This window comes from Amblyraja radiata, chromosome 7, assembly GCF_010909765.2.
Source record: "Amblyraja radiata isolate CabotCenter1 chromosome 7, sAmbRad1.1.pri, whole genome shotgun sequence".
Taxonomy (NCBI): Eukaryota; Metazoa; Chordata; class Chondrichthyes; order Rajiformes; family Rajidae; genus Amblyraja; species Amblyraja radiata.
Genome location: NC_045962.1, coordinates 16,790,308 through 16,803,535, shown reverse-complemented (window position 1 = coordinate 16,803,535; position 13,228 = coordinate 16,790,308). Strand labels below are relative to the sequence as shown.

Genomic DNA, 13,228 nt, shown 5'->3' with positions numbered 1-13,228 from the left:
ACAAAATTTCTCACCACTGAGCGTGAGAAATGTCAGATGAGCGTGAGGGCGTGAGAGTTTGCTTGAGGGCGTGAGTCTCACGCTCAAAGCGTGAGAGTTGGCAGCCCTGACTAATGTAAACATCCTCTCCACATTCAATCTAACCAGGCCTTTCACTATTCACTTTGTGTGGTTCTTTGTGCAGAGTTAGCTTGGATGGTACCTATCATGCTACAGTTTGCTAATAGTTGCTAATAGTTCCTTCCAATACTTCATTTTCCAGCATTATATCAAGTAAGCAAATACTTACAAAATAAGAGTAGTTTGTACTACTAAGAATTATCTCTAGTTTATCTCCAAATTTGCTAATGGAAGCTGCCTTTTCAGAGCTCCTCAGAGAGCGTGGTAAATGTTTGTTTTGCTGTTTTCCCTTTTTGGTTGATTGGTAATAGGACAGTCTCAGACTACCCAGACCGTCACTAATTATGCTCTGAAGTTAAATTTAAACTAAAAAAGCTGGAAATCTGAAATAAAAACAGAAAATATCAAAAATATTCTGATGAAATGTCATCAACCAGCAACAAGGAACCAAATAAATGTTATTTTTAACGTCTCCCTTTTAAGTTAAGAACTTAATTCCCTGTCCAGTTATCACTTAGGTCTTCAATTACCGACCCATTTCTGATCAGTCCACATTTTCCCAATCCTCTTCTTACATCCTCACTCTTGTGTAGCCAAGCACTATAATTTCTCCAAATTGTACACCAAAACACTCTAATCTGCAGACCACCAGCCTTTCAACGCTCACTGATATCTAACCATGAAAACGGAACCTAGGCCTCTCTCCACTGTGAAGAAGGTTCCCTACTGACCTCCACAATCCCCACTTCCCATGCCCCAACAATGGAATCTGCAATTAACCTGCAATCCAGGATGGCAAACCCATCAGAAGAGTTTCTTGAACCAAGCATGGCGTTTTCAACTACACATTGCCATGAACTTCAATAACAATTTGTAACAATTTGTAACTTCTTCTTCAAAACCTGGCCTTCTACGTAACACTGGTTTCATGTGCCTTCCCCAGCATTGAATTATCAGGGCACTGTGCTTACAGCAAGCAACATCTGAGAAATTTTGCGAATCTAGACTAAATTTTGGTAACTTTGCAACAAAAATACACTCTCGGTCAATAACTAATTTGATGTTTAATATTTCAAATATACATGGTTTAATATTGTTTATAAATGTAGAAGAATCCAATATACATGTATTTAATTTAAAAATCATTCTCGCTGGAGATTTTCAGTTTGGCGATTCTTAAAATGGGCGACCACCCAGCAAAGCACTGGTAGTCATATCTTCAGTTTTAGATAAGGAACTTTCAGTGCTGCTCTCCTTACTTGTTCTGATAAGTTAATTCCAAGAGGGGCTCTGCAAAACAAGTGACAGAGATTGATCAACAACAATGCATTCTTATTTTAATTACATCTATATCTGCTCATTTTAAAATGGCCTTCGTGTATCTTAATATTCAGTCATATGTTTCCATAGGTTTGTATATAATTCTTAAACAGCATAACTACAATTGAAAAATCTACATCTAACTCAGAACTCTGATTTTTATCAAAAATGTAATATTTGTTACCTACTTTGGCTCATAGCGAATTGCTTTTGGATTATGTAGAATGCCGATTCCTGCTCGAAGTCTCTCTATACCATTCCTAGAAATCAGAAACAATGGGCATGTGTCATTTTAACAACTGTACGTCGCTTCACAAAAGAAAAACATTATCAGAATCTGTTTTAAAATCAGGATGTGAACTGCATATAAGAATATTAAATTAAAAATAGAGGCACAATATGTCCAATTAAAAATACAAAAAAAGTAAAAGGTTTTATCCAACCTTTTTTGCATTTATTATTGTCCATTATACAAAATGAATGACATGGAATAAAATTGATGAAGGCATGAAGTTAAAAGTGATCATGCAGGCAATGTTGTAGAGGAGATGCCAAAGGACATCATATTTAAACTATCATCTCGTAACATTACATAATGAATCTTGTACTCAGTGCCAAGTACACGGTGCAAGAAAGGCACTCAAACTGGGAGGCACTGCTGAGACTGATTATTAGAATATTATAAAGAAACATCTTGCCCACACCCCCAATCTATATATTACTAAAACTCTCATCTTGTTTGTTTCTATGTATGTGTGTGTATGTGATCCCGGAACTACGCCAAAACGGTACACGATAGCGCTACAATTTTTGGACCACCTTACTCACAAATGATCTTGAAGTATTTTTATCAGTAAAAGGCTCAAGGGCCTGTCCCACTATACGAGTTTACCCAAGAGCTCTCCCGAGTTTAAAAAAAAATCAAACTCGTGGTAAGTACGTAGAATGTACGTAGCGGGTACATCGGAGCACGGGACGTCTCTTAGCGGCTCGTAACGCTAACGGCAGGTACTCGGGAAACGCGGTAAGCTCGTGAAGTTTTTTCATGAAAGCCCCGAGTACCTACGAGTGACCATTACCGTAATTCTTCGAGTTCGAATCAGGGGAAACTCGGGAGAACTCTTGAATTACCTCGTACAGTGGAACAGGCCCTTCAGGCATAAATTCACATCAAAACATGAGAGCATGATAAGAGAACACAATTTGCAATTCAATTAGTAGCCACATTATAACTAATCTAAGGAACTATTCTCCACATTTGGTAAGGGCATTAGGGTGAAACAAAGGGTATGGGGAGCAGGTGAAGGAGTAAATTTTGGCATCATTTGAAGCTACAGTTGAATTCTGCAGTGAGCGCGCAGAAGGGTGTTTCAGAATGGATGGACGAAGTTGTGCCAATTGGCACAGTCTGAAGAAGGGTTTCGGCCCGAAACGTCGCCTATTTCCTTCGCTCCATAGATGCTGCTGCACCCGCTGAGTTTCCCCAGCAATTTTGTGTACCTTCGGCCTTCCTCTTTAGTTCAGTTTAGAGATACAGCATGACAACAAGCCCTTCAGCCCACACCTACCATCATACCAACCTGTTCACATCAGTTCTGTTATCCCACTTTCTCATCTATTCCCAACATATTTGGGGCAATTTGAGGCCAATTATCCTACAAATGTTTCATAAGATTAAACCAAATGTGTTACATTTTTGACAATGGTAAGTCTCTTCTGCACTACTTTGTGCCAAGTTGAAAATCTGCCATTACTGGCTGCCAATAAAGTTTTAAAAAACAGACATTTATGAGTTGTACACTGGCACCTTACTTCTGTTTGCATGGAGAATTCAAGGGCTGAAGTAATTATCTTACACCTTGAGGTTTAAACAATGAGTGAACAAATAATCAATTGTGTTTAAGGGCGGGCAGCAGTGGTGGAGATTGTAGAGCTCTGCCTCAAAGCACCAGAGACCTGGCTTTAATCCTGACCTTGGGTGCTATCTGTGTGGAGTGTGCACGATCCCCCTGTGACCCTGTGTGTTCCCTCCAGCTGCTTCCTTCACCACCCCCCCATCCCAAAAACATGCAGAGTGGTGGGTTAATTGGTATTTGTCAAGTTGTCCCTTGAGTCTAGGTGCGTGGTAGAATTTGGAGATATTGTTGACACCATTTAAAAAAATATATTTTATTTAATTAGAAGTAAGTACAATCATATGGCACCAAAGTGAAGAAAGTCGAGGAAAAGAAAATAGAAAAAAGAGAATAAAACAAAGAAGAAAAAAAAAAGGAGATAATTGTTTATAATCTTGACCATCCCTCGTCCAGTCCTGAAACAGTTAGCTTTTACAATTGTGTTGCACCATATGATTCCAAAAAGACGACAAATGGAGACCAACTCGTTATGAATTGGTCTGATTTATCCATTAGGAGGAATCGCATTTCCTCAAGATGCGCGGTGTCCAACATGCTTGCAATCCACATTTTAAGCGTTGGACAACATGGATAGAATAAAGTTGGATTCGATTATTTTATGATTTGTGTTAATCAGTGGTTGATGGTCAGTCAGTTTGGATTTGGTGAACCAAAGGGCTTGTTTCCATGCTGCATTTCTTCTGTTTATGACTCTCTTATGCAGCAGCTACATATTCAGCCTCTTAAATAGTCTCATTGCTTTCAAAAACAAAACTAAATGCCCAATTTTAATTTTGGTATTCAGTGTCCTGTTCCTCTGATAAGTAGTGAATGGACCTGCAACACCTTCTTATATGGTTCTAGAAATTATTGCTGTTGTGCTTTGATCTAGTGAAGGAGTTAGTGACAAAGAAAAGTTTTGGATCAATGGTTTGAAAATTGGTCCGGGGTCCAGCAGAAAAGGTCAAACTTATCCAGATTAACTTCCTCCACATCTGGATTGCTGGAAACGAAACACTTGATGACCAAGCATCAAATCTGGGAAATTCAAGGTTTGCACTTAAAAAAAAAAGTTTTCCACAAAAGAGCCAAGCAATAAAACTTCAAATTAAGAATAACAGTTTATATTTCTCTCACCATGCAATCATTATGCCGTTGTCTGTGCAGAGCTTAGGAGGAGGACAGTTCAGTGACAACCCATTTGCTTCAGTTACTATCTGCAAGACTTTTATGATGTATTCATTGCTGGCCACTCCACCTGAAACCACCTGAGATGAAGCAAGGAATACATGTGAATAGACCACACAAATCAAAAAACAAGATGTTAACAGTAACTGAAAGTGTAATCTTTCTTCATGAATAACCCTTAATTTCCTCGCTCAGGAGGATGCACAGATGATGTGCTTCGAAATGCTCTACAAATTAAGGAATATAAAACATGTGAGAAATCAACACTTTCATATACATGTAAATATTTTTTTTGTGTGTGAAATCATTTAGCCTCCCTATGTAGGTAATTTTGTGCTAAAGAAAGGCTATGTTTGTATTTGATTAGATCTTCAAGTGCAATTGGTCATCAACTTTGAGAAGGCAAAGGAGACAAGAAGATGCCATTTCAATGCTGGGGTCAAACTAGTTGCTAATAGAAGACACAAAATGCTGGAGTAACTCAGCGGGTGAGGCAGCATCTCTGGAGAGAAGGAATGGGCGACGTTTCAGGTCGAGACCCTTCTTCAGGCTGATGTCGGGGAGGGGGCGGGACAAAGATAGAATGTAGTCGGAGACAGTATGACTAGTGGGAGAACTAGGAAGGGGGAGGGGATGGAGAGAGGGAAAGCAAGGACTACCTGAAATTGGAGAAGTCAATGTTCATACCGCTGGGGTGTAAACTACCCAAGCGAAATATGAGGTGTTGTTCCTCCAATTTGCGCTGGGCCTCACTCTGACAATGTAGGCCCAGAACAGAAAGGTCAGTTTGGGAATGGGAGGCGGAGTTAAAGTGCTGAGCCACCGGGAGATCAGGTGGGTTAAGACAGACTGAGTGGAGGTGTTCAGTGAAACGATCGCCGAGCCTGCGCTTGGTCCCGCCGATGTAGAGAAGTTGACACCTGGAACAGCAGATACAGTAGATGTGGTGCAAGTGAACCTTTGCCTCACCTGGAAAGACTGTTTGGGTCCTTGGATGGAGTCGAGGGGGGAGGTAAAGGGCCAGTTGTTGCATCTCCTGCGGTTGCAGGGAAAAGTACCTGGGGAGGGAGTGGTTTGGGTGGGAAGGGACGAGTTGACCAGGGAGTTTCTGAGGGAACGGTTTCTGCGGAAAGCAGAAAGGGGTGGAAATGGGAAGATGTGGTCAGTAGTGGGATCCCGTTGGAGGTGGCGAAAATGTTGGAGGATTATTTGCTGTATGCGACGGCTGATGAGTTGAAGGTCAAGATAGCTTTGGGAGTCAGTAGGCTTGTAGTAGATGTCGGCCAATAGTCTGTTTCCTGTGATGGAGGCGGTGAGATTTAGAAACGGTAGGGAGATGGTCCAAGTGAATTTGAGTGCAGGATGGAAATTAGTGAAGTTGATAAAATCAGTGAGTTCTCCATGGGTGCAGGAGGTAGCACCAATGTAGTCATTCATGTAGTGGAGGTAGAGTTCGGGGATTGGGCCAGTGTATGCCTGGAACAGATGCTAACAGTTATGCTGTTAGCCAGCTGATTCCCCACCTACCAGTCCCTCCCCGTGTGGAAGTGCTTGGGGTTATCAACCTTTTCCAGCAGTGTCACCGTAGAGACTGATAACTCAACGATGTGGTAACTCAACATGAGAATCAGCTGATATGCTGCGTCTGAGATGAGGTGGATAGAAAAGTGTAGACAGCAGCCTGAAGCTGAGGGGACACCTGATAGAAGTTTTTACAAGTATGAGAGGCATGGGAAGGGTAGATAATGGAAACCCTTTTTCCCTGCGGGGAAATGTCAAAAACTAGAGGACATAGCTTGAAAGTGAAACAGGCGAAGTGTAAAGGAGATGTGTGGGCAAGTTATTTTCATACACAGGGGGTGGTGGGTGCATGGAAAGTGCTGCCAGGGGTGGTGGTAGAGGCAGATGTGATAGTTACATTTAAGAGGCTTTTCAATGGGCACATTGATATGCAGAGAATGGAGCGCTATGGATCAGGTGCAGGCAGATTAATGAGTTTACGGGTGGGTGATTGCAACCTTCACGTGGTCCACCCTGTTTCAATAAATGCAATCAACCTGGTGTGCACAAACAGAAGATCAAACAGAATAAGTTGTCTTACAACTTTAGGCTGGGCACGCCATACGGAAGAAGAAGAATTAGTATATCTTGACAACATGTTCGGCACTGACATTGTGGGCTGTAGGACCTGATCCTGTCTCGTACTTTTCTATGTTCATGTGGAACAAAACCATTTCCACAGATTACTGGGGCTATGGACTTTCCGTGTGCACTCTAATTTTTGTAAATTTCATTGACACTTTTCATATCCTTTTTAAAAGCACCATACTCTCTTCACTTTTCCAATTAAGCACCACATCTGACCATTTCATGAACCCTTGGCCAACAAATGCTATGTTTAAGTGGAGCATGGCTGCATAATGAGATACTAACCAAGGCTGGGTTTGATTGGGGCAAAAAATCTTCCTTCTTGCAGAAGAGAATGGCTCGATGTGTTCGCTTTGCTAAGTGAACTGCCACTGTATGCTGCACAGCAGCAGCAATGTCATTCACACACGACAGCAACTGGCCATCCTGGATACCTGCTTGAGAAATACATCTGACTTACAATATACAGGAGCGAGCAAGAGTGAATCAGAATTGAACCACATGAAGAAAACAGGTAAAAGACAAATTAACCTTCTTCCTTTTCCTTTTTGGCAATTATTAGATTGACCTGATTGCGAAGACCAGAAAAGGAGAAATCACAGTCTATATGGTGGCTCATAGGTTCTCTTATCTCAACATGCAATCGATTCCCCGTTCTGGCCAAATATTCAATAGCTTCACCCCCACTCATTGTACAGCATGCTGGGTGATTCTTCAGCGATAGTCTTCTTGCAATCTGTAAAGAAAGAGTGTCATAAGTTTAAATGGCTATAATGGGGGCGGTACAGTGACTCAGTTGTAGAGTTGCTGCTTTACAGCCCCAGAAGCCTGGGATCGATCCTGACTAAAGGTGTTGTCTGTACAGAGTTTGTACGCTCTCCCTGTGCCACGTGGGTATTCTCCTACACTCGAAAGACGTACAGGTTTGTAGGTAAATTGGCTTCTGTAAATTATCCATAGTGTGCAAGATAGTGCTAGTGTATGGGGTGATCGCTGGTCGGAGCGGACTCTGTGGCCGAAGGGCCTGGTTCCATGCTGAATTTCTAGGGTCATCAGGAAAAGTGCTCTTCCACATTATGTTCAAAAAACCTTTGCATTGTTTCCAAACATCTCAGATAACTAGAAACATTTTATTTAGTTTAGTTTAATTTAGAAACTTGGAAACAGGCCCTTCGGCCCACCGGGTCCATGCTGACCATTTAAAAATGGTTGAAAACGTTAAAATATTTATCGATACCAATAAAAAGATAAAATAATAATGTCACTTAAAAACTTATATTAGTGATCAACAACTAATCGATCTAATACCAGAAATTGCATGATCGAGGAAATTTGGTTGCAAGTCAACATAAAAGTTCACTCCAGCCAAATTTCCTCACTATTTTTGTCTGTCCTCAGGTGCACATCAACTCATCGACGGATAAGTCAACAACAACTGAACTTCCCACAAAAAATGCTTATACAATTTAGCCCAAAATCTCGACTTGGACTTAAATACAGCGTAGTTGATTAGTAAGTTTGCAGATGACACCAATATTGGTGGAGTTATGAACGGTGAGGAGGGCTGTCAAAAAATACAGTGAGATTTAGATCAGTTACGGATATGGGTGGAGAAATGGCAGATGAAGTTTAATCTGAGCAAGTGTGAGGTGTTGCATCATGGGGGAGGTCGTAAATAAGTGGAAAGTATGCAGTTAATGGCAAGACCCGTAACAGCATTGATGTACAGAGGGATCTCGGGTGTCCACAGCTCCTTGAATGAAGCAATACAAGTAGATAGAGTGGTAAAGAAAACGTACGGTACATTTGCCTTCATCGGTCGAGACATTATTAGACTCAGGAAGTCACGTTGCAGTTTCATAACACATTGGTTAAACTGCATTTGAAGTATTGTGTGCAGTGTTGTTCTCCACAGGCTGGATGAGAAGATTTGGAGAGAGTGCAGAAGAGATTTACAAGGATGCTATGTGGATTAGTGGGTATTACCTATAAGGAGAGGTTGGACAAACTTAGATCATTATGTCTGGAGTATCGGAGGGAGGGGGGGGGGGGGGGGGGGGGGGGGGGAGATAGAAAGAAACCTGACAAGAGCATGTTGAATTATGAAATACATAGATAAGGTAGACAGTCAGAACCATTCTCCCAGGGAGTAAATATCAAAGACTAGAGGGCCTAGCTTTAAGGTTATTGGGGAAAATTTGTATGGGGAAGATGAGATGATGGATCATGTGCAGGCAGATGAGATTAGTTTATCTTGGCGCCATGTTCAGTACAGACATTGTGGGCAGTAGGACTTGTTCATTGTTGTACTGTTTTATGTATCTTAGATTTTGCAAGACACAAAGCAATATAGCTTCCACTTCTTTGCAATTTATTTTAGGATTTCAGTAACCCACAGAAAAAAAAAAACGTTTTCAATAGCACATTCTAACATATGAAGCGCAAGACACATTGTACGCAGTTGCCGAGAAGTGTGTTCAGCTCTGGCTGAACAATTTCTAATCTTGTGATGTGAACTTGATAAGAAGAACATATGCCAAAAAGACCTAAAGTGGTGGACTAACTCAGCGGGTCCGACTGCACATGCCATGCTGGAGGAAGAGAAGGTTAGAAGACAGAAAGCACGTGTGTTTACATTAGAAAACAAGTCATTTGATCAGTGGCTTGCTCCACCTCAAACTGCTAATGTTAAGCCCTGCTTTACTAGTTAATAAAATCACAGCTGATCTGCCCTCGCCCCCAACTCCAATTTCCTGCCTAATCCCCATATTCTTGGTTTCAATCATCCAACAATTATTCTCGTTGTAAATGTACACAAAGGTTCAATATTATTCCTCTAGCACTAAGAGCGAAATCTAACTCTCTTTTGAAAAGTTAATCCTCCTATGGGATCAGTATGCAGAGTCGCCATCTTGCAAGAATAACTGATAATTCTAAAGACCCTCAGATTACTGTAAAAATATTACTTATTTTTCCTTACTGATTTAACCATTTCCCTCAGTATATACCTTGTCCAGTGTGTCTCCTGGGGCTTCATCCAACGTCTGTCCAAGAAGAAGAAAGTCATCGACTCCACGAGCGACAGCAAGCAGACTGTGACCACCGGAAATCAATAGGACCAGGAAGGGGAATTCTACCGACTGCAGCATTCGAATGGTCAGCGCATGGGCCTCCATATGGTGAACAGGAATGAAGGGTTTCTTACATTGTTCTATTAGTTTTAAACTGTACTCTAGGCCCACTTGTAGACTTAGTGCAAGTCCTGGCTTTATAGTTGTCGCTATTGCCGTCACTTCATTAAGGGGTACTCCACTATTGTCCATAGCTTCCTGCACCACTCTGTCCAGGTGCTCTCTATGTAGTCTCTGCGCCACTGGTGGAATTATTCCACCTGCCCTGAAACAAAACAATACAAGGATAACAAAAACATCACCTATTCCTTCTATCCAGAGACGTTGCCTGTCCTTCTATCCAGGGACATTGCCTGTCGCACTGTGTTGCTCCAGCAGTTTGTGTCTATCTTAGAAATAATTTATGGTTTATCAGTTGATCAAATATCCAAAATATGCCATTCTCCCTTTTTTAGTTTAGTTTATTGTCACGCGTACCAAGGTTTTACAGTTAAAGCACAACGTCAAAGACTATTTTTGAATCTCTGACTACTCACAAGATGTGGACATTAGTTATTATTTATAAATGGAGAATTAGCATCAGAATATTTAAATTCAAACGTTGCATACAGCTTCTGCTGATGAAACATTAAGAAATCAAGGATTCAAACAGTATCAGTTGAAAAAAAAAAGTTGTTTCCTTTTGACAATGAAAGCATATTTTCATATTTACATGCATTTGGTCCCAAACTGTGTTCTAAAGTTTATTAACATACAGATATGTGTATTTAAATATATATAGTCTGTTAACCTTAAAGCAATCAGAACATGATACTAATTTGCACTTTAGAATAATTATTTTGAACAAACTAAACAGTGATTTATCACAAAATTTCAAGCAACAGAAGTGCAAGTGAAATTGCTATTTTCAGACACAAAAGTGCAGATGCCCGAATTCTGAACAAAATAAAAACCTAACTGCTGGAAGAACTAAGCACAATAGGCAGCATCAGTGATAGCTGGGTCCTTTCTTCGCATTCCACTGTCTACCCTAAACGTTGTCTGTATATTTCCCTCTACAGATGCTGCCTGACCCACTGAATTCCTTCAATAGTTTGTTGAAATTGTTATTTGCTACCGGGAATTATTTTTCAGAATAGTGCTATGTTTGTTTTTAAATAATTTAGCATCAAAGGTATTTAGTTCTAAGCAAAAAATTACAAATGCTAAAATCAGACACAGAAGCAGAAAACGATGGAAACTTTCAGGTCAAGCATCTCTCCATAGATGCTGCTCGACCTGCTTAATGTTTCCAGCATTCTCTATTAAGTGCAGCTAAAGAAAGCTTGAATTTCCAGGCAATTACACTAAAATCAACAAATATTATTAGATGCGAAACAAATGCATTACATTGCACCTCAAGGCCATTTCTTACTTTGCAAATAGAAACCCGTGGATTTCATAACTGTCAAGGGAGTCAAGACTGTTTAATTGCCAAATGTACCTACCATGGAGTGATTATTTTTTTACTTGCAGCAGCATAACAGGCCTGTAACACAATACACGTAGATGATATATAAGACAAACAAAATGAATAAACAACCCATACGAGTGCAAAATAAGTGCGAAGTTCTTAATGCAACCCTAGACAATAGTTGCAACTATAGTTCATGGTGCAAGCATTAGGATACCTACTTGAGGTGAGTTTCTTTCTGAGAGTGCAGGGCCTCTCCTAAGACTGTCCCTGCCTCGCACACCACCGCGGCGGCGGTGTCATCGCAGCTGGTCTCGATGCCCAGCACCAGCCGGGGAGCGCGGGCAGCCGCCCAGCTCAGGGCCCGGGTCCCCAGACAATGCATCGCCATGGCAACGCCGACCCGCGCAACGTTCGGTTCCCGAACCATGCTACACGGAGAGCGGCGGCGGGACAACAATCCCCGGAGGCACGACTTTGCAGCGGCAGCTCCCACCTCGGCTGCACCGTTTAAAGTTCACCCCAAATACCCAGCAGTTTAATAACCCCCGCAGGAAAACACTCCGAACATCGCCCCACGCTTGTCTTCAACAAGGGTAGGACATTGGTTCTGTGTCACCACTGGCTGTTCCCCACTCTGGAGGAGTGCAACTATAATTCCGTCGCTTGAAACATTCCCCCTTCCAGTTGAATTACTGTCCATAATTTCGAGTTGTCAGATTTGTAAAAATATGTTCATCTGTTTGCTGTCTGGGTGCTTTCAAGAGGGAGCTAGATAGGGCTCTTAAAAATAGCGGAATCAGGGGATATGGGGAGGAGGCAGGAACGGGATACTGATTGGGGATGATCAGCCATGATCACATTGAATGGCGGTGCTGGCTCGAAGGGCCGAATGGCCTACTCCTGCACCTATTGTCTATTGTTTTCTTTTAACCGCGTGTCAGTTGGTAGCGTTAAACGGAGAGTGTAGAGAAATTGTATTCAGTACAGAGAAACGAGAAGGAGCAGAAAGACAAAGACTTATATGAGATTACTTCATCTTCTAAAAATACACTGTAAAACCAGAACTGGTATTTGATGGTCTGTGAAAACACTGTAGCATATTAACTCCATTAAATACACTACATTCATTACAGATTTTTTTTCTAAATAGAGCATGAAACATATACCTCTATATGCATTCATATCAGCAAATGCAAACATATTAAGGGTACTATAGTAGAGTGATTATGGTACTGGTTTAACAATCAAGTAGATTCCACTTTGATAGCTGAATATTTTGACATCAGTTTATAAAACATTGCAAATAATTATCCTAGTCTTTGTAAAATTGACCGAAAAGCTAACGCACTGTTGCCAAAAAGCTTGTTCATTATTATCTTTAATGGAAGGAAATATATTGTCCATTCCATTCTGATCACATGCTTTTTCTTCCCTGTCAGTTCACACAATAGTGGTGGGAGACACAATATCATTCTCACATACTCTCATACACTTATATTTGGCAATTAAAAAAAACATACATCTTAATTTGTAGGAGGGAACTGCAGATGCTGGTTTACTCTGAAAACAGACACAAAATGCTGGTGTAACTCAGCGGGACAGGCAGCATCTCTGGAGAGAAGGTGATGTTTCAGGTTCTTTAGGGGAGAGGGAAACTAGAGATATGAAAAGTTTCAGAATAAATCAGAGTCGACACCGATGTCTTTTACAATGGCACGCTAAATTACAATTCTGTCGAGCAAATACTTTGATCCGAAAACAAAAATGCGTGTGTGGATTATAATCCCTCAAATAAATATCAAAATATAATGTATTTTAATATAATATTGTGTTGTACCTTTTACAAAGTTTATGTACGCATCTGATCACATCATAAGTAGTACCAATGAAGAGTATAGGCAAAATTTCATAAACAAAGATAGACACAAAATGCTGGATCAGGCAGCATCTCTGGAGAAAAGGAATAGGTG

General features: G+C 40.9%; 1 protein-coding gene across 2 annotated transcripts; it reads right to left on the bottom strand.

Annotated features, from left to right (window-relative positions):
- Positions 1-1,165: 1,165 nt before the first annotated feature.
- osgepl1 (O-sialoglycoprotein endopeptidase like 1) lies at positions 1,166-11,929 on the bottom strand. Of its 2 annotated transcripts, none has more exons than XM_033023776.1 (7): positions 11,477-11,929; positions 9,680-10,067; positions 7,203-7,407; positions 6,957-7,105; positions 4,473-4,603; positions 1,629-1,700; positions 1,166-1,410 (listed from the first exon to the last, which is right to left on the bottom strand). In XM_033023776.1, exons 1-7 carry the CDS (start codon positions 11,683-11,685, stop codon positions 1,332-1,334), a joined length of 1,233 nt encoding a protein of 410 aa, XP_032879667.1. In that variant the 5' UTR covers positions 11,686-11,929; the 3' UTR covers positions 1,166-1,331. The 2 variants fall into 2 exon arrangements, with proteins under 2 accessions (XP_032879667.1, XP_032879666.1); XM_033023775.1 differs by having other exon boundaries at positions 6,957-7,108; positions 11,477-11,928.
- Positions 11,930-13,228: the final 1,299 nt, after the last annotated feature.

Coding starts and splice junctions, on each gene's coding strand:
- osgepl1 (XM_033023775.1), bottom strand. CDS start 11,685: ATGGTTCGGGAACCGAACGTTGCGCGGGTCGGCGTTGCCATGGCGATG. Junction 10,068..11,476: donor CAGAAAGAAACTCACCTCAA/GTAGGTATCCTA, acceptor GTTTTGTTTCAG/GGCAGGTGGAATAATTCCAC. Junction 1,701..4,472: donor AACGGCATAATGATTGCATG/GTGAGAGAAATA, acceptor TCTGATTTCTAG/GAATGGTATAGAGAGACTTC.